Source organism: Chlorocebus sabaeus, chromosome 11 (genome assembly GCF_047675955.1).
Source record: "Chlorocebus sabaeus isolate Y175 chromosome 11, mChlSab1.0.hap1, whole genome shotgun sequence".
Taxonomy (NCBI): domain Eukaryota; kingdom Metazoa; phylum Chordata; class Mammalia; order Primates; family Cercopithecidae; genus Chlorocebus; species Chlorocebus sabaeus.
In genome coordinates this window covers 77,845,640-77,865,774 of record NC_132914.1, presented here as the reverse complement: position 1 = coordinate 77,865,774, position 20,135 = coordinate 77,845,640, and the positions used below count along the sequence as shown (strand labels likewise).

The following is a 20,135-nucleotide window of genomic DNA, read 5'->3' as shown; positions in this document are numbered from 1 at the left end:
GCTTGCCATATATTTTCAATAATTGACATAAAGGAAACTAAAGAATGTATAATCTCAACTTGAATCTTTGAGAGTTCTCATCATTTTTTATTGTTTTTGCTAACTTTCTATAAACTTATTGGCTGGAACAGTAGTGGATTGTATTTATTTGTACTTCCTTGTCCTGAAAAAAAAAAGGAAGTAAATTTTACATTTTTCTAGAGACTGTGAGACTAAGGGCTTTAATTTCTTGGATAGTAAATCCCACATTAAAATTACTTATGGATGTCTTAAGAAATAATTTTATCTTAATTATTTATATTATATTACATAAATTATGTCATATCATACTTGTATGTGTATCTTTATTTTAGATATTGTATATGAGAATTAGTATAATTATTGTCTTAATAGGATATACAAAATCAAACTTTTATTTACATAGGAACTTCTGAAATTATGCTGCAAGATAATTCATCAAAATTCAATTTTATTGGCCATAACATTTCTTATATGTGTATTCCAGTGGAAATAAGCATAAGATATAATTCTTATCATAGAAGAGAATAATTAATACTATTTATTTTTATTACTCTTAATTGAAATCTATTACAAAATAACTTCATATAATTCAAAACTTACCACATTGTCACTATTTAATAAGATGGAGGCTGAAATATTTTCTTTAAAGAAACCTCGAATTTGCTACACGTGGTTAATTTCTTTGTTTTCAGTTCCACCAAGTATACCGCTCAAAATCAGCCTTGAGAAATGAAATGACAGCCATTTAACATAATCCATTTGGAAGTCTCTGTTGGCACCACAGCAGCACATCATTGGTTTACAAGCTTGAAGCACACATAGTGTTTTTATTACTCTTTTGATACATTTTTGCTGAAGAAACACTTCAGAATTGTTAATATTAGGTTGACTATATCTAATGGGCAAATACACTTATACATTTAACTATATATTTGAATATACAATACAGGGGTAAAACTTGTGTCTGAAAGTTTACAAATGTATGTTGGCTAGAATAGTACTCGGTAACTTCATGTGTTGCACTTTTAATTTTTCTTTTTAGGTTCTCAAACTGAAGATCACAATGCAAATTAAATAGCCCTAAGTGTCCCTGAAGAGCTACTGTGTGTTGTATAAAGGCTAAGTAATCCCTGCAGTGTCAGGGGGTTACTGTTCAGCTGTTCGGGATCATGAGATGATATCTCAGCACTCATAAAACAGAGGATTCAAAACAGGGGCGTACATGGAAGTACAGATCATTATGACAGTCCTGGAAATTATCCACAAGAAACGTCAACACCATGTAAGCCAAAACAACACTACTGAATCAACATTTACAACTTTTGTTCAAAATTAAATCCAATACATAGGGAAATTTCACAATGAAACATTAATGCTAATATAATAATAATTTTCTATTTGGCTTATTCCAAAATATGCAGGACTTCAAAAACATATGGGATGTCTTTTCTTAAGCATTTAAAATACATAATATTTATTCTGTACAAAACAAATAATTATTCTGTATTAGCTATTTTCTAGAACTAGTCTTAAAATGTTCAGTCCATTTAGAAAGGCACAGTGAGGGAAGCATAGATATTTCTTTAAGTTTGCACATTTCAATTCAGAAGAATAAGGGGGTAACTTTGGCCCCTGTGATTTAAAAATCTCTTCCAATTGTATCCTTTGGTCTGAATATTTACATAGTGGTTTCTTCCCATTCAAGCTCAACATCACCTATAACAGAAAGCAACATGTTACAAGAGAGTATTGAAGTTAACAGTTCAAAATTTAAATGTTTCATGATAAAAATATAATGTAGACGGAAAGGGTATTATTAGCCCAATTTGCATTAGAGAGAAGTTAAAGAAAAAAAAACTGATCTGTGCCCTAATCTAGCTTCTTAAACATTTTTAACATACGGTTATTCTGAAATTTATGTTCCTACTGTAGGTGGTAAACTAGTAAGTTGGGTACATATTGTTGATTCTGTTTACCTTCCATAGCGTCCAAAGAGTCCATCTTCTGAAGTGCTGAATAGTTAACAAAACAGATGGGCTGATTACTTCCCTTATTCGATAAGAGATCCAGAATGCACTGGTGTAAAAAGATATACTGTGCCTAGACACCAAAGACAGAGTAGTTAAACAAATAGATTGATGAAGAGTTTTATAGAGAGAGTTATATTGTTAAAGCTAAAAGCAGTACTGAATTCATCAAATAAATAGCTAAGTTATAGACACAGAACTTATCATGGTATATATATTATTTTCTACCATTTCAAATATGAGGCTTTCTAAATTCCTGTGGTCTCTTGAAGCTTCATGTTTTTTTCTAACACTTGTCACTAAACACCAAGTGTTAATATATTCTTTGTTACTGCGATTACGAGAAGTAGAAAATTGTATTACTTAAATTTGTTTATGAGTTTCCTTCTTTCTATTAGATCTAATTGAGTAAATTATCTTACAGTTTTCTTGTTAGAATGACTTTTGGAATATAAATGCTAAATTTACTTTTGAAATCTGTGAGTGAGTATATCTATATGCCATCAGTGCATTTAAAATATGTTTAACAAATCTGTTAGTCACCTGGATATGTGACCTACTTAAGGTCAAGTATTTGGTCCTGCTTTGTAAATACAAGGCAATGGGTCATTGAAATACCCAAACATCCAGGTAGTGGACAAGGACTCCTAACATTGCATTGGAATGTTTGGGCTAAATTCAGTACCATTTGGGTCCTTTAAATGTTTTCAATATAATTCAATAACCTACTAGCATCTCTGAGCTTAGACCTTACCAAAAGTAGTTAAAGCTAAAAAAAAAAAAAATGTATATTTCAAATCACCCTCATTTGTACCTAACAAACATATCTGACTTTAAAGGAGTATCATCAAATGTTTAAGACACATAGTCAAATTGACAATGATTTAAATAGAACATTCTCAAAAGTGATCGGCCTCATAGGTTATATTAATAACTATTGCTACTATACTTCAAACCCTTTTGGAACTCCTCTATTGAAATTGTCTTCAGAAATTGTTAATCATTATTAGGAATATCTATTTCTTTGTGGATTACAAAATGTTTCCGTGAACATCTCATTACTGGAGCGTCAGTTTTATGGGAGCAGAACTCTGTCATATTCACTGCTATATTCTGATTACCTATAATAGTGTCTGGCACATAGTAGTTGCATAATAAGTGTTTGTTCACTTAGTCTCATTTAATTTTCACAGCTAGGCAATCTTTACCATTTAAGGACAGATGTAATTTAAAGAAAATTTAAATGTCATTAGGTGTCAAGTTTTGTAAATGAGGTGGATGATCAAGTTTATAGAATTCAATTTTGGTAAGAAATGAAGTGTTGTTATAAAGCAATAAAATTTCTGTTGAAATTGCTAGTAAGTTACTTCTCAAGGTAATTCCAAGAGTGTGTTTTCAAACATACACGAAACAATGAATTATATTATTGGCAGAAATATGTTGACACAGTATAATCTTTCTGGAAATCATTTAAATTTATGAGTTCTAGTATTAAAAAACACATTTGAATTTGAAGTCACATTTGATATGTGAAACTTCTGACTGTCCTGATTTCATCTTCTCCACTGGAAAGAATGATAGGTGTAAACTTTGCCAGCAGAGCAGGCTGAGCTCTGTGAGACAGTCCTACAGGTTCCAAGGTCCCTCTGCCATTATGTGTTACTGCCAAGAAAGCAGCATACTGTTGTGAAAAATGTTTAATCCCAGTTTCTCCCCTAGAGAGCCATATTACCTTAAGAATTAAACTCTTCTGATGCACAATTTCCTCACCTGAGGGTGGGAGTGTGTGTCATAAATCCTGTATTGTAAGACTTAAAGAATTTAACATATGTAAAATGCCCCACAAAAAACTGGACACCCAAAATGTTAACTTTTTTTTCTTCCCCTCTATGAGTTTACACCAGTAAATTTCCATTTACTTGAGGCACTAAAAGTATCTTAGGATATTAGCTCACTACAGAGAGTTCTCTCAGAAAGGCTTTTCAAATTTCCTGGGGCCACAATGTATTGTTGTTGGTTTTGTTGTTGTTGTTTGCAACAGAGTCTCGCTCTATCCCTCAGGTTGGAGTGCAATGGCACAATCTTGGCTCACTGCAACCTCTGCCTCCCGATTTCAAGCGATTCTCCTGTTCTCCTGTCTCAGCCTCCAGAGTAGCTGGGATTACAGGCACACACCACCACGCCCGGCTGATTTTGTATTTTTAGTAGAGACAGGGTTTCGCCACGTTGGTCGGGCTGGTCTCGAACTCCTGACCTCTGGTGATCCACCCACCTCGGCCTCCCAAAGTGCTGGGATTACAGGCATAAGCTACCTCGCCCAGTGCCCAGTGCATTGTTTTTTGAGTGAAAGAAATCAAAGCTTTCTCCTGGGTAAGGGCCATGCCCCTCAGTGCCTTTTAGTGGCAGTATATTGCTGAAGTTGCTGCTATAGTATGTGCTAAGACAGGAACATTCCTCACAGAAACTGCAATCACTCTGGAGTGCAGAAGAAAATAAACTGCTCTTGTGCAAGGCAATGCTGGTTTGTAAGCATTGGAGGTGAGGTGTGGTCATTTTTCTGTTTGTCATCACAGGGAAAAAACAGTGAAGAGTCTAACTTCTGGGAACTAAGACAGATCAAAGAGGGCTTCTGAGTACCTGATTTTCAGCAAGGAGAGAATCAGAAAAATCTTACTGGACATTTACTGCCTGCTGGGCACCATGTTGGTGATTTACAAACTTTCTTTTATTTAATACTGATAATAAGTTTGTGAAAAGTGTAACAGGGCTATTTTACAAAAGAGAAATAGTTCAGAGAGGCTAATTAAACAAAGTCACAGAGCCAACAATTAGCAGAACTGTATTATGAATTTAATTCCCTGACTTCAAAAACCTTCCCTTTCGAATCCCTGCCCCACTCTCAAATCCCCATCCCAACCTGTGACAATTTGCTATGGCTGGTTAAACAGAATAATGTATGAAGTTTATAACATTTTGAGTACTAACTTGAGTACTAACTTGGGTAAAATTATTAATAGACATTCTTGAACACACTCTTTACAGAATTCAATTCTACAAAGTTGTAGAGCATAGAAGATTTTTCAACTTTTACTGTTTGAAGATTGACTCTAGACTCTAGAAGGAAACCATCAGTTCCATCCTCTATCCTACCCAAGAGAGCGAACCCTTAATTTCATTGAGAGCACTGATCCCAGTGTGTATGTGTACACCTGGGGACATGGGAGGAAAATGTTAGCTTTCTATTTATCTTTATTTTTAACTAAAAAAGAGAAGGCAATTGAATTTTAATAACGATTAATAATTGGATTGATATTAGAGCCTTCATAAAACCCCTTAAGATGAGCTACCTAATTTGTTAGCCCAACTTGGATTAGAGAGAATGCAAAATGTAAAGTTCCATTACAAAATATAAAGTTCCTGTCTCAAAATGTAATTTTAAGATTTTCAAAATAGTGACAGCAAACATTAAACCAATTTCAGGGCCCTTTTGAGTGTGAGGACCTGTGAAACTACCCATGTTGCATACCCATGAAGCTGGCCCTGGTCATGTATAATATTCCATTTCTGAAGTATCCTGCGGGAAGAGTGACATTTAACTCTTTTGGTAACTCAGTATATGAGGGAATGTATATGCATTATATTACCTCGTTTACCTAATTATCACAGAATTGAAGTAGCTAAGGAAGATTCCTACAAAGAGACTGTGGATTAAAGATAATATTTATCATGCAAGCCCAAATGGATGTCAAAAAATTGGCAAGGCTGACACATTCATCATACTCCTGGAATACTCCTGTAGCCATACTAGGAGGTAAAAATAACAACAAGGTAATCAGACCTGACAAAAAGCTAGACCAGTTTTTTAAAAAAGCATAAAAACTTAAAATATATACTTAAAACAACTATCAAAAGAGAAATACTTTGTCCTAAGTGTATATTTTATTTATTGAAAATACCTAATGATAATAAGAAGCCTTAGCAATTAGCAAGGTTTTGAAAATATTGCTTATTCAATATTTATCTCATGCTTTTCAATTTCTCATTTTATTTATGTTTATAATTTACATAATTAAACAATCTACATTTAAAGGTAAATATATCTGCATTAGAGTGGAAGCTCAAACATCTTTCCTAAAAGGGACATTTGTCCAAAAAGTTTGGATATCTCTGGTCTAGAACAGCATCTTCCAAGGAGGATTAATGTTTCATGACAGGGTATTACAGGTTTGGATCAAAAAGGGTTGAAGAGTTCTACAATCAAAGATTAGGAAAAGTTGTCCATACAGCTCCGTCTTTGTAATTGTCAGTGAAATTAGCATTAAGGCCCTAAACATTTAGGTGTTTAAAAATCAGTTTAATTTCTTTCTCATACTTATTTTAACAGAGAACTCTTTTTCTGAAATCTTTAACTACTTTGATACCATTTCTGTTTTCTAGAATGTAACCTGGAAAATACTGTTACAGCAGGCCTGCATATTCACTGCAAGAAAATTTCTATTTGTATAGCATACAAATTCCAATCCAAAGCTACAGATAGGAATATTGTGTATATTGTAGTTACACAGACTAGGGTTTGAATTTTGGCTCTGGCACTTTTCGGTAATATTATCTTGGAATATCACTTAACTTCTTGGAATATGTGCTTCCCTGTTTGTAAAGCAGAGCCAGTAATATTTAGTCTGTTGGTTGGTTTACTGGCCTTGCCTTACAAATAAAGAAATTAATTTAATAAAGATTAAATAAGATAATACATGTGAAGGGTCTAGTATAGCACCTGGAACCCAGCAGACACTCAATAGAGGCTTTTTAGCTTCATTACCATAGTACTGTGTGATTTTTTAAAATAAAAATTGGATATATTTTGTATATTTTTTTGCCTGCAAACCAAAACAACAAACAAAAAACTCCCAGTTAATAGTTGATAGCCTGCTACAATAATCATTATTAGTACTGGTATGCAATAGGGATAAATATGGAGAAGTCAAATCTATAAAACTTCATTACAGTCAATATTTTAAACTGTTTTCCCAGTTATAACTTTTCAAAAGATAATGATATTGAAAATATATTGATTTGAGTTCATTTCCAGAGATCCCAAAGTTGCTAAACGATAACTATAAATCAATTTTATAGGTTATTTCCTACATGCCTATCAGTATAACAAGTTAAGATGAGCCATCAGTAACAATGCTGCAGGGTGACTATGGCACGTGGGCATTAGTTCTCCTATAAACTCCATCAGCTGCCCTCCCGAAGACCTCCCCTAAAGGCTTATAATGTGGGAAAAGAGGGTGTCCACCATGCAAATACAGCTTCAAGCCCATGTCCATACAGATTGCTGCCACAAATTCTAGAACTTTAGAATGCAGTGCAGGTTTAGAGATCTTACCAGATTCTGCACCATGCACATTCTTTCACTTCTCAGTTCAGCTACTAGTCCATATATATCCACAAAATCATGGTCATTTATGTGTTGTGTTAAATGGTCCAGAGCAATAAAAACTCCAGTTCTTCCAACTCCAGCACTACAGGAAGAGTAAATTACATGAAAATTACTCAGTAAAGCGTTGTTCATTTTGATGGGGATAAAGATAATGAGCTATGATAGCAATAAATCCTAACAGTTTCTTCTCTTATTTGGAGGCAGGTTTTCTTTGGAATTTCTTTGGATTTTTAATGGTTACCAAGACTATTTAAACAAGGCAAGATGATTATCATTAATATGCTATCAAATATTTGAGTTTTTCTTTAATCAGTGGAGCTTAACCTCTTATTTCTTAATATTTTAGGGGGTGTTGTTGAAGTATAGAGATTTTTAAAAATCACTGAAAATTCTTAATACCAGAGACTGTGTATTGACTGAATATTCAGTTACCAGCAGAAATGCTAAACGTTGCAAATGTCAAATATTTAGCTTATATAGCATTTTCTTTGCTTCATTTTGAAAAATAGTCTTGCAATTGTCCTTTTCACTTTCTTTCTCAAGAATTTATTTTGCCTCCTATAGATAATAAAATTGAAAAACTATTTCTATTTTAAAACTTATATTAATACTCAAAGACAGGCACGTGCTTCACAGAAACTGTTAACTGATAAACCTCACAAGATCAATTCAGAAATTCCTATTATCAGAAATTCCTATTATCAGAAAGACAAGATTCCTAGGAAATTAAATAGTTAATAGAGGAAGTTAATCTAAAAACTTTTTTTGAAAGGTCATCTAGTCTTATAAGTATTACTTTGAACCACATGAAACTGCCATTTTTGTAGTTCTGTAGTAAGAAACATCCAAATATTGGCAATTTCCTAAGATTTGACCTAAGAAATTTTGAGCCTACAACACAAAACTGATTATAGTAACATGTACACATACATGCCACACAGCAATTGAATTGTCAAATATATTTTGAGTGTCAAACACTGTTCTGGGCACCTAGGTCATAGCAGTGGACAATGTAAAGTCCCTGCACTTACAGAGTTTATAGTCTAGAGGAAAACGACACATAAATAAACAGACAAAGAACGTGCCTGGTGGTAAGAAGCCCCATACTGAAAAAAAGATGAATCAGGTTAAGGAGATAGAGGATGATAGGGTAGGATAGGGTCAGCAGAGAAACCTTCTCTGCTAATGTAATATCTGAAAAGAAACTCGCGTAAGGTTAGGGAGCACACCATGTGGATATCTGGGAGAGGATCATGGTAGCCAGAAGCAGCAAAATGAGAACAGATCTGAGGTGGGAGCATTTTCGAATGTTCAAAAATCAGGGGAGACCAGGGAGGTGATACAGTGATGAGTGAGGGGTAGCCAGGGATGAAAGTATTTGCTGGTGGGTTAGATGTGGAATGTGAGAGGAAGCAGAATCAAGAATGACTCCAGAGCTTCTGGCTCAAACAGAAGGGACTTGCTTTTTACCAAGATAGGGACAACTGAGCAGGGGTGAATTTGGAGATTGAGTCAAGAGTTCTGTTTTGTACACATCAAATTTCTAGAACTTTTTGGTCATTCAGGCTGTCAAGCTGAATTGGAAACTAAATGTAGAAGTCTGAAGTCAAGGTGAGAAGTTGGAGTTGGAGATAAATATTTAGTAGATGGTTTTCAAATGATATTTAAAGATGGTTAACAATATGAATATACCTTCTTCTTATCTCTTATCTATTTAAATCACAAAGGAGGAGACTCTACTCTTTTTGAGGCTAAAAAGGAGAAAGTACTTTTCTTTTAGTGCCCATGGCAGTGTATTTGCATGATACAGAGAAACTGAAGGCAGTTACTGCCCATCAAAGGTTTTACTCATCAATGATGCCAGCATAAAATTAATCACTGACTGTAGAAGCAAATTGTTGTACTGTTTTTAGTATATACTATTATATTAAGCTTTTTACCTATATGAAGGGATTTGAAATTGAGAAGGTAAAAATGAGGCTTTTGCTTTTTGTTCTCATGTTTTATAAATACAAGCATTGTTCATATATTTTATAATGAGCAAGCATTTATGTATTAGTCTTATAATTTTAAAAATCCAGGAATTTATAGAAAATTTATAATCATTTAAACTACATATTGAGATTTTTAAAATAAAAGTTTAAAAACTGAATGAATTTATCTTTTCTTACCTACAGTATTTAACCACATTAATTATAGTACACTCCTGTTAGAAAATATTAAAAGTTATTTTTACTTAAAAAATATTTTTATTGTGGTGAAAGATGAATAACAGAAAATCTACCAATTTGCCCATTTTACATGTACAATTCAGTGGCATTAAGTACATTCTCAATGTTATGCAAATATCAACACTATATATTTCCAGAACTTTTCATCATCCCAAATAGAGGGTATTAGATAATTTTTCATCTCCCTCCTCACTAGTAACCACAACTCTACTTTCTGTCTCTATTTATTTACCTATTCTGAGTATCTCATTTAAGTAGAATTCATGCTACATTTTCCTCTAATCTCCAAACTTCATGTGTGAAAGAGACTCAAGCCAAGACTGATTTAGATCTATCATGTCAGAAAACATAAATCATACCAATGTGTCCAGAAATGCTAAATGTGATACCTCTGAAGATGGCAAGCTGGAAGAAATTTATATGACCATTTCATAAAAAATAACCAATGGAATTATAATAATAAAAAGACCAATGGGTTCAAAGGCCATTTCTGGCGTTTAATAGATGTTTCTAAAAATATCGCTTTCTTACCTGCAGTGAACAATCATAGGTGTGGTGTCATGTGCTCTGCTTGCTCGAACCAGCTTCACAAAGTGAATTAGGGCGGCACTATTCTCAGGAACCCCATGCTCTGGCCAGGCAGTAAAGTTACACTGTTGAACAGTCATGCAATCCCCATGCTAGACAAAGGGACGGATTAATGAATGACAAAACTATTTAAGTTCCACAACGAAGGCTGAAGGCAATTGTCCCAGTTTTTGAAGGTGATCTTTTAAAAATGACTATTTACCAAACTAAACAAAATGTTTTCATTATTTCCTATAAGAGAGATTTTTACTGTTACAATAGAGAATTGCCTTTCAGTGTGAATGAAAACAATAAGAAAGCCTGGAAATAAATGTTAATATAGAACATTAATATTCAAACATAGCATGCTATTTTGTCACACTCGGGATAACAGGTATTGAAACAATTTTGACCCAAAACTTAAATGAACATTTTCACAAATTATTCCATGCACAGGTATTGAGCATCTGTTATGTGAAAAGTATAAAGATCCTTATATCATCTTCTGTGTGTATAGGGATTTATATAAACTGATAAAGTGAGATCCCATACTACCTTTTCTATATTGGCTGCAGATTAAATAGAAAATCAAATTATTGGCAGGGCGCAGTGGCTCATGCCTGTAATCCCAGCACTTTGGGAGGCCCAGGCGGGTGGATCATGAGGTCAGGAGATCGAGACCATCTTGGCTAACAAGGTGAAACCCCATCTCTACTAAAAATACAGAAAATTAGCCGGGCATGGTAGCGGGCACCTGTAGTCCCAGCTACTTGGGAGACTGAGGCAGGAGAATGGCGTGAACCCGGGAGGCAGAGCTTGCAGTGAGCCGAGATTGCACCATTGCACTCCAGCCGGGAGACACAGTGAGGCTCCGTGTCAAAAAAAAAAAAAAAAAAAAAGAAAGAAAATCAAATTATTAGGATTCAGGAGATGAGTGACTTGGGAAATTGCTGTCTCAAGTCAAATATTACAGTTTCTTCATTAAATAAAATAAAGCTGGTGATCTCGGCATTTTCTCTCCTTCTGCTCTTGTCAACCTAAGAATGTGATGCTAATTGCTTAATACAGACTTTAACTAGAGTGATCTGGAACAAATACTGTGACATTGATACTAAAGTTGGATATCGATTCAAAATTCTGTTCAGAAGACAGTACAAAAGCATTGTTGAATACACAGGTGTCCTTGAAAGGGATAGTTCTAGAAATCAATTTTATTTTAGACATTTAGATCCTTCATATTTTATATCAGGTTCCCTTGTCCCCCCCTTTTTTTACCCTTTCAATTTTCAGATCCCTGATAGTCCAATCTCTTTGAACATCCTCCATTAGCTTTGTAATCACTATATCTCCAAAGACGGTAACTGGCTTGTTGTCCTCTGGCCAATACTGATGGCATCTGATCTGCATTCAGAGAAAATCATCAGTCATAACAGTCATTGTTATATTGATATATATGTACATCACAGTTATTACGACTAAGTTAAAATTACTTTATACATGTCCAGGTTATTGATGACTCACAGTATTAGGTGAAATGGTCACACATATGTTAACACAATTGTAAAACAACATTTGCGAAAACATTTTCAAATAACTTACCCTTCCTTTTTCAAAACACTGTGTTAGCATTACTAATGTTTTTGCTCTGGTTTCCCATACCATTCTCCAAAAATCTCCAACTGTTCCTGGTAGTGGACCTTGAGTAGCAATAAATTCATTTGGACATAAATAGCCCTAGAAGGATATAATGAGAAACATTGCATCACTGTGTTCATAGATATAGTGTTTTAGTTTTCAAAGCATGAAACAAATGCTGGTTGTAAAATTACCTAATATTTTAGAATATCGTAAATACTAGATAATCTTAAATACTCAAAGTTTCTACCGTCTAAATTTATCCTCACAATCTGATATACTATACAACAAATGGTTCTCAAAATTTATATCTGACTTTTGAATAAAACATTAGGGACTACATAATAATAATAGTTACAATAATAACATAACTTAATAAAGGTCTTAAGTCTGAGTCTTCATAGCAGGCAGTTTGCTAAGCATCTTGTATTCAATATTCTTATAAAAACATTGTGAATTAGTACTAATATTATGCGCATTTTATAGATGAAGATATTGAGGCTTAGAAAGGGGAAGTAACTTGCCAAGATCTCAACACTGCGAAGGCAGGTTAAGCCCAGAACCAGCTCTCTAAACCCACTCCATGATGTTATTGCCATACATTTATTGGTTGTGCAGATATATGTATAGTCTTCCTCTAAGAAATTACTTATCTACTTAAACTGTGGCATTAGTCATTGGCATTTACTGTCTGGAATTCTGACCAAAGAAATACATGGTAATATGAAGGTTCATTTCACTAATATAGTAAACTCATAAGACATGAGATCTGTCTTAAATCTATTATGACATCCTTGTGGATATTTATCAAGTTGCTCTGAAACTTGATCTATTTACCTGGAACATAAAAGCATGACACTTGAGTTTATATAATTGTGAACAGTATCTGTGGATTTCTTTTCAAGAAAGGTAATGTATAAGTGAAAAAGTAGTAATGGAATGACATCTATTTCAAATAGGAAGATGCTTCGAGGAATGGGGAATAAGAGGTAAAATTCACTTTTTTACGTTGAAATTGTCTCAGTAGTCAGAGAATAGTAATACACAAAAAATAACATATATTTAAATTTTCCAGGGACTCTAGAATGTAATCCAGCAAGTTTATTTTATTTTAAAGAATAATGAGGAGGCACTTTAGTCATTTTCCCAAATTGCAGTGCAAGCCAGGCACATTTGCTTGTGGAAAATCTTGAGTCTCTTAAATACACAGTATACTACAGCATTTCTGTCTTTCCAGTCTCAGCCGAAAGACCTAAATATGTAGTTCATGTGTAAGGGATCTTTTCTTATTAAAAATAATATTTGTTGAATGTAGAATATTTTGAAAATTTAGAAAAATATATAATAGAAAGTAGAATTCACCTATAATCCCGCTATCCAGAGTGAAGGACCATTAACATTTTGGTTGATTTCTTTACAGACTTTTTAAATATGCACATTCTCCACTCAATCAATATTTGTGAGTGACTATTACGTTCCAGGCACTATTTTAGGAGCTGGGGTTTCATCACTGACCAAAGACACTGAAATTCCTACCCTCATTTATTTTATCACTAGGAGAAATAGACACTGTCTATTAATGTATATTAAATATGCAAACTACATAGAATTTATAAAAGTGGTAAGGGTTATGAGAGAAAGTTTTCAGAAAATAGGCTTTTCAGAAAATAGTTGTTCAGAAACAGATTATTCAGAAAAAATAAATACCTCATGAGAATATGCGATATTTATTTTTCTGTTCCTGGCTTATTTCACTTATCATAATGTTCTCCAAGCTCATCTCCAAACTTCATGTATCACTGGTGATATGTGAAAAAAGTTTTGAAGAAGGAAGGAAGTGAGGCCTGCAGGATTTGGGGAAAAACAATTGTGGGCAGAAGGAAAATCAAGTCCAACCACCTTAAAGGAGAGGGGTGTCAGGAATGTTCTAAGAACAGCAGGTGCCTGGTGTAGAGTAAATGAGGGGGAGGAGTAACAGATAATGACCAGAAAAAGCAGGGAGGATAAGTGGTGCTTTAGGTCCTAAAAGGTAATTATAAGACTTTGGTTTTTACTCTGAATGATACAGAAAGTCACTGAAAGGTTTTGAACACAGTGTATGGTTTAACAGTTTCACGTGGGCTTCCATAGACCAACCTAGGGGAGTTTAAAAGGTGAAAGGAGGGAGAATAGTTAGAGGGTTCTCGTAACAATTCAGCCAAGAAATATTGGTAGCATGGGTGATATCAGTGGAGATGGTGAGAAGTGATCAGATATGGATACATTCTGAAGGCAAAACCAACCGAATTTGCTAATAGATTTGATATGAGGTATGAGAGAAACAGAAATTAATAATGACTCCAAAGGAAGATGGGGAAGACTCCAGGATGAGCAGTTTTTAATCATATTTTCCTATTATTTTGACATATAATAATTGTACATTTTTATGAAATACAGTGTGACAATTTTGATACATGTATACAATGTATAATAGTCAAGTCAGGGTAACAAGCATATCCATCACCTTAAACATTTATCATTTCATTGTGTTGGGAACATTCAAAATCTGCTCTTGTAGCTATTTGAAAATATACAATAAATTGTGGTTTATTATAGTCACACTACAGAGCTATAGACACTAGAATTTATTTCTCCTATCTAGCTGTAATTTTGTATTCATTAACCAATCTCTTACTCTCGCCTCTTTCCCTTCCCAGCTTTTAACCACTATTCGACTCTCTGCTTTCATGAGATCAATTTTTTCAGCCTCTGCATAAATGGGAACATGTGGTATTTATTTTTCTGTTCCTGGCTTATTTGAATTATCATAATGTTCTCCAAGTTCATCCATGTTGCCAAAAATGACAGGATTTCATTCTTTTACATGGCTAAATAGTATTTCATTGTGTATATATAGCATATTTTCTTTATTCGTTCATCTGTTGATGAATACTTAGGTTGATACTTTATCTTGGCTATTGTGAATAGTGCTGCAGCAGTTATTGCATAAGCATAGATATCTCTTTGACATACTGATTTTCTTTCCTTTGGATATATACCCAGTAGTGGGATTGCTGGTCATAATGATGGTTGTATTTTAGTTTTCGGAGGAAAACTAAATAGTGTATAATAGTATATAGTAATTCCACTTTCTCTGCATTCTTGCTGGCATTTATTTTTTGACTTTTTGATAATAACCATTCTAAATGGGGAGAGATGGGATTTCATTGCGGTTTTGATTTGTATTTCCTGGATGATTAATGATGTTGAGCATTCTTTCCTGTGCCTGTTGGCCATTTGTATGTCTTCTCTTGAGAGATGTTCATTCAGCTCATTTGCCATTTTTAAATTGGATTTTCTTTCTGCTATTGAGTTGAGTTCCTGGTATATTTTGGATATGAATCCCTTGTTGATGAATAGTTTGTAAACATTTTCTGCCATTTTGCAGATTGTCTCTTCATTCTGTTGATTGTTTCCTTTGCTGCGCATATGATTTTTAGTTTGATACAATCCCATTTTTCTATTTTTGCTTTCACTGCCTGTGCTTTTGAGGTTTTAGTATGAACAGATTTACAGGGAAAATAAAAAACTCACATTGGACATAGTACATTTGAAATCACTATTAGATATTCAAGTAGGAATGCCACGAAGATAATTAGATATATGACTTTAGAATTCAGGAAAAGTCCATACTAGAGACATAAATTTGAAAGTAGTTAGCTCATATCTCTTAAAGTCGTGAAAATTGGATGACATCACTGTGATGGTTAATACTGAGTATCAACTTGATTGAAGAACACAAAGTACTGTGTCTGGGTGTGTCTGTGAGTGTATTGCCAAAGGAGATTAACATTTGAGTCAGTGGACTGGGAAATGCTGGATGCTTCCTGCCCTAGAACATCAGACTCCATGTACTTCAGTTTTTGGACTCTGGGACTTGCACCAGTAATTTGCCATGGCTCTTTGGCCACAGACTGAAGGCTGCACTATCAGCTTCCCTACTTTTGAGATTTTGGAAGTTGGAATGGCTTCCTTGCTCCTCAGCTTGCAGATGGCCTATTTTGGGACTTCACCTTGTGATTGTTGAGTCAACACTCCTTAATAAATGACCCTTCATATATACATCTATCCTATTAGTTGTGTCCCTCTAGAGAACCCTGACTCTTACAATTACCAAGAAAATGAGTTTGGAAGGAGATAGTGAATTCAAGTATTGAGCTCTAAATTATTTCGTTTGCAGGTCTAGAAGATGAGATAGAACCGATGAGACTAAGATGAAAGAGTCAGAGCTGCTGAAAGGTCAAATAAATTGGGGACTGAGACTTGAAGCTAGTTTTCTGAGTAGTTAATTGGTGACCTTGAAAATAGCTGGTTCGGTGTTGTGCTTGCTTAGTATCCAAGTTTTATTTGAGGGTGCTGAAGAGATAAGAGAAGGGAATCGAAGATAGTAAGTGTTGACAATTCTTCAAGGGGTTATAACATAAATAAAACACAAAACAATAGAGAAGTAGAGAGAGACCTGTAATATCAAGACATTTTTATGATGTAAGAAATTATAATAGATTTGTTTAGCTGCCAAAAGAGAAAAATTGATGATGCAGAAGAGAGAATTCCTAAACCTATGTTCTAGAGAGGCAAAGGGAGAGGTCATGTAGTGTCCAAGCGAAAGGGTTGGCTGTTATCAGGGGCTAGGAAAGTTCATATGCAGCCACAGGAGAAAGACTGAGTATATGGACACAGATGCAGACAGGTAGGGGACCTTGTGGATGTTCTCTTTTAATTGCTTTTGTTTTATCAGTGAAATATAAACAAGGCCATCAGATGTAGGTGAAAATGAGGAACATAGTGTTAGAGGCCAGAGGAGAAAGAAGAAGGAGAAAGAATCTCCCAGAAAAAGGGGAGACTGAATAGATCAGGAAGCTGTGTTTTTGAGGTTAGTGGCCATGAGTTAAAAGTGAGCTATTTTGGCGTGATCATGAATTTTTCTGCAATACACATCCAGTAACACAGAGAAGAATCCATGGAGGGTTTTATTTAACACAGTTTGGGGATTTATCAAAAGATCGAGATTATAAGAGATAAATTTGAGAGTTGAGGATATATACAATACAGGAAAGGAAACAAATAGGCATGCAATTCAAGGTGAGCAAGAAAAAAAATGAAGTCTTGATTGGGTTAGAAAAAATGGAAAATTTGATAGAATCAAAGGGCTGTAGGTCAGAGCAGGGTTGAAGAATTGTCAGATTCCAGTGACCTGGAAAGAAAGATTTGGACAGATAGTGACAGCAGTTATTCAATTATAGCCAGTGAATTTGTATATGCAGATATAATTAGTTTTAGACTAGCATATGAGATGGAGAAGGTCAATTTGGACAGATTGCGGAGAGGCTACAATTCTTGGCGGTGAAAAGGTCTAGGTTGTGAACATGGCAGAAAGTGATGAGGTCACGTGGAAGGCAAGTCACTGCAAGAGAAAAGGTCCAGAAAGTGACGGGCAGGGCTATGGGTCAATATTTTATATGAATTTTGACATCATCAATAATTATGACAGAAGTAGTGATGAGAGAAGAGCAGTGATACTGGAGTGAAATCTTCAAGAAATGAGAGAAAGTGACTTACGGGATGGTAATTAACTTCCAAAAAGAGCAATAGTGTGTCCTATGCTTGACAGCATGAATTCAAGCTGGCAATTTTAGGGCAGAGGGACAGAGAATGATACGGAGGTGGCACTGAGGACTGAGGCATCTTGACCCTTCTCTGTGCTGAGTACGTATGGGAGGGAATGCAGACCCACTAGTGAGCAAGGCCAGAGAGCCAGTACCTGTAAGGGAGGAGTAGGTTCCACACAAAGTAATATAAATAATATATCACATATTATATACTAAATATTATACTGTATAATATTATATATATACCCATATATAAATAATTGGGATTATTCCTATACAATCTTGTTACCACTTATTTACAAAATTAACATTATATGATCTCAGTTTTCCAGGATTTGAAATATTATTTTATATTTCTTTTTAATACGTATGTCTATGTATTATCTGTTATTTAAGTATATCTTTATATGGTCACATTTCTCCCTTGATTTTCACGTAAAGAAGCTAAGACACATTTAAGTTTTCTTCCTGTAAAGGCCAATTTATTTCAGAAAATGGTAAAGCACCAGGTAAAATGTTTGCCCAAAGGTGTTTTGGAGATATTTCCATTGTATCTTATGAAAATGAAGAAAGTATGTCAATTCTGTTTACTATTTTTGCTTCTACCTTTGAATATGTGTGTGCAAACTTTTGACTTTTCTGAGAGGAAACTTCTTGCCTGGACTTTTGCCCTTTAATTGGAATATAGAGTTTGCTGGTTTTTAAAGCACTGTGATACATGGAACAAAGTGTAAATTTCATTCCACATGTCAACTTTCATTAGGACCTTTACCGGTGGATGGTACTTTTCATTGCAGTCCTTAAATTAGCGAAGAGATTTTCCTCTGGATTATCAGCCAGGAAAATGTAGAATCTACTACCACGAAACATCAACAACAATAAAAATAACTTGTGTTTTTAAGTGCTTCCAATATGTGATTCAGTGAATAATTGAAATATGATTTAGTAGCAATGAATAAAGGAGGGTTGAGTATTATTCCTGCTTTATCAGTGTAGAAACTTCACTCAGAAAATTTCAAGTCATACAGCTACAAAAATGCAGAGGAGGAATTTGAACTCAGGTCCATTTGAACTCTGAAGCATATGTATTTACCCACCTAAATATAATTCTCCTTTTTATAAACTCAACAATTATTAAGTGCCTACTACATCTCAGGTATTGGAGAACTACATGCTAAAAAAGTAATTTAAATGCTTCTTCCAAATCAATATTTTTATGCTTTATTCTAATCTCATACAGCAGTTATTCAATTATAGCCAGTGAATTTGTATATGCAGATATAATTAGTTTTAGAATAGCATATGAGATGGAGAAGGTCAAACCACTCCTTTTTTTCTTCCTTTGAGATTTAACTATTGTGAATGTTGGATGGTGCAAACCTAAATGATGATCTGCATACTTTCTCAGTAATTCTAGCATTAAGTTTAGTGAAGATAAGGTATTTCATTAAATTTGTATAGAAGAAGGCAGTAAGTATGAATAATGAAAACAACGTATAGGCCTAGAGACTAGAACACTCGTTTTGACTTTAGTCCTTTCTAATAGTGTACTCTGTAGAGCAGACTACTTAAATTAGCTAGTCTTCAGTTTCCTAATTATAAATTAGAGATAATCATTATTTTCTTGCACACCTCAGAGAGCCATTTTGAAGACTATTTGTAAAATAAGGAATGTGAAATTACTTTGAAAATTTTGAAGTGTAAATGTAGATTTTTTAGGTTAAAGTTTATCCATATTATACAGGAGATAATGACATCTTAGTGCTTATCAATGTCCTTGAACAGGTTTTCTTTATTTACCCATATAAGCTCTGGGGGAAAAAATGTAAATTGTGCAGTTTATATTTACTCCAGCAAACACCCTCAATTGCTTTATTATGCTAAAGAAAATGTGTTGGGCATTGAGGGTGATATATTTGTATATGCCTATATGTATATGTGTGTATGTGTGTATGTACACACATATATGTATATGTTTATATACAAATGTATACATATGGGCATATACAAATATATCACCGTATTATATATTGATAATTATTCCAAAATTATAATATATTGGGTCCTATTGCTAAAGGAGTGAATAGTGGGAGAATTTATATACATGCATATACATATCTAGACACATACATATAAAATGTATATATGTTTATATGTTATAAACATATACAAATATATACATATAAAATATAACTGTATATACTTATATACAAATATATTTATCTATACACATTTCAGTTTTTCAGGTACACAATATCCTTCAGGATTAAAATACTCTATCAACATAGGAACAAATCTGATGTTTCTAATGTTACTGCAACCATTTGCATGATAACCTTTAATCTCTAGTTGTGTTAAAAGTTGTCATTAAGTTAAAGTAATTGCAGGCATCTCAAGTTGACAAGAGAGATAATTTTGAGGAGCCTTCCTCAAAATTAATTATAAGCCTCCCTCTATACCTAAAATCATAGTATTTTCACTTTTGACCCTCTTGAAAACATTTTTAAACTCATTTGTACAGTTGGTGGCAGATTATGGTGCGGCAATATCACTTCTTCCTACC

At 34.1% G+C, this 20,135-nt stretch overlaps 1 protein-coding gene across 1 annotated transcript in view; it reads right to left on the bottom strand.

Moving 5' to 3' along the window:
- Window positions 1–570: 570 nt before the first annotated feature.
- The window catches only part of PTPRQ (protein tyrosine phosphatase receptor type Q), a 216,970-nt gene continuing 197,405 nt past the window's right edge, over window positions 571–20,135 (bottom strand). The window contains exons 40-45 of the mRNA XM_073020970.1: window positions 11,889–12,023; window positions 11,565–11,690; window positions 10,254–10,402; window positions 7,438–7,573; window positions 1,998–2,121; window positions 571–1,737 (exon numbers count right to left, since the gene is read on the bottom strand). Coding sequence (XP_072877071.1) covers window positions 1,700–1,737; window positions 1,998–2,121; window positions 7,438–7,573; window positions 10,254–10,402; window positions 11,565–11,690; window positions 11,889–12,023 — 708 coding nt within the window. The 3' untranslated portion in view covers window positions 571–1,699. The remainder of the gene's footprint in view (window positions 1,738–1,997; window positions 2,122–7,437; window positions 7,574–10,253; window positions 10,403–11,564; window positions 11,691–11,888; window positions 12,024–20,135) is intronic.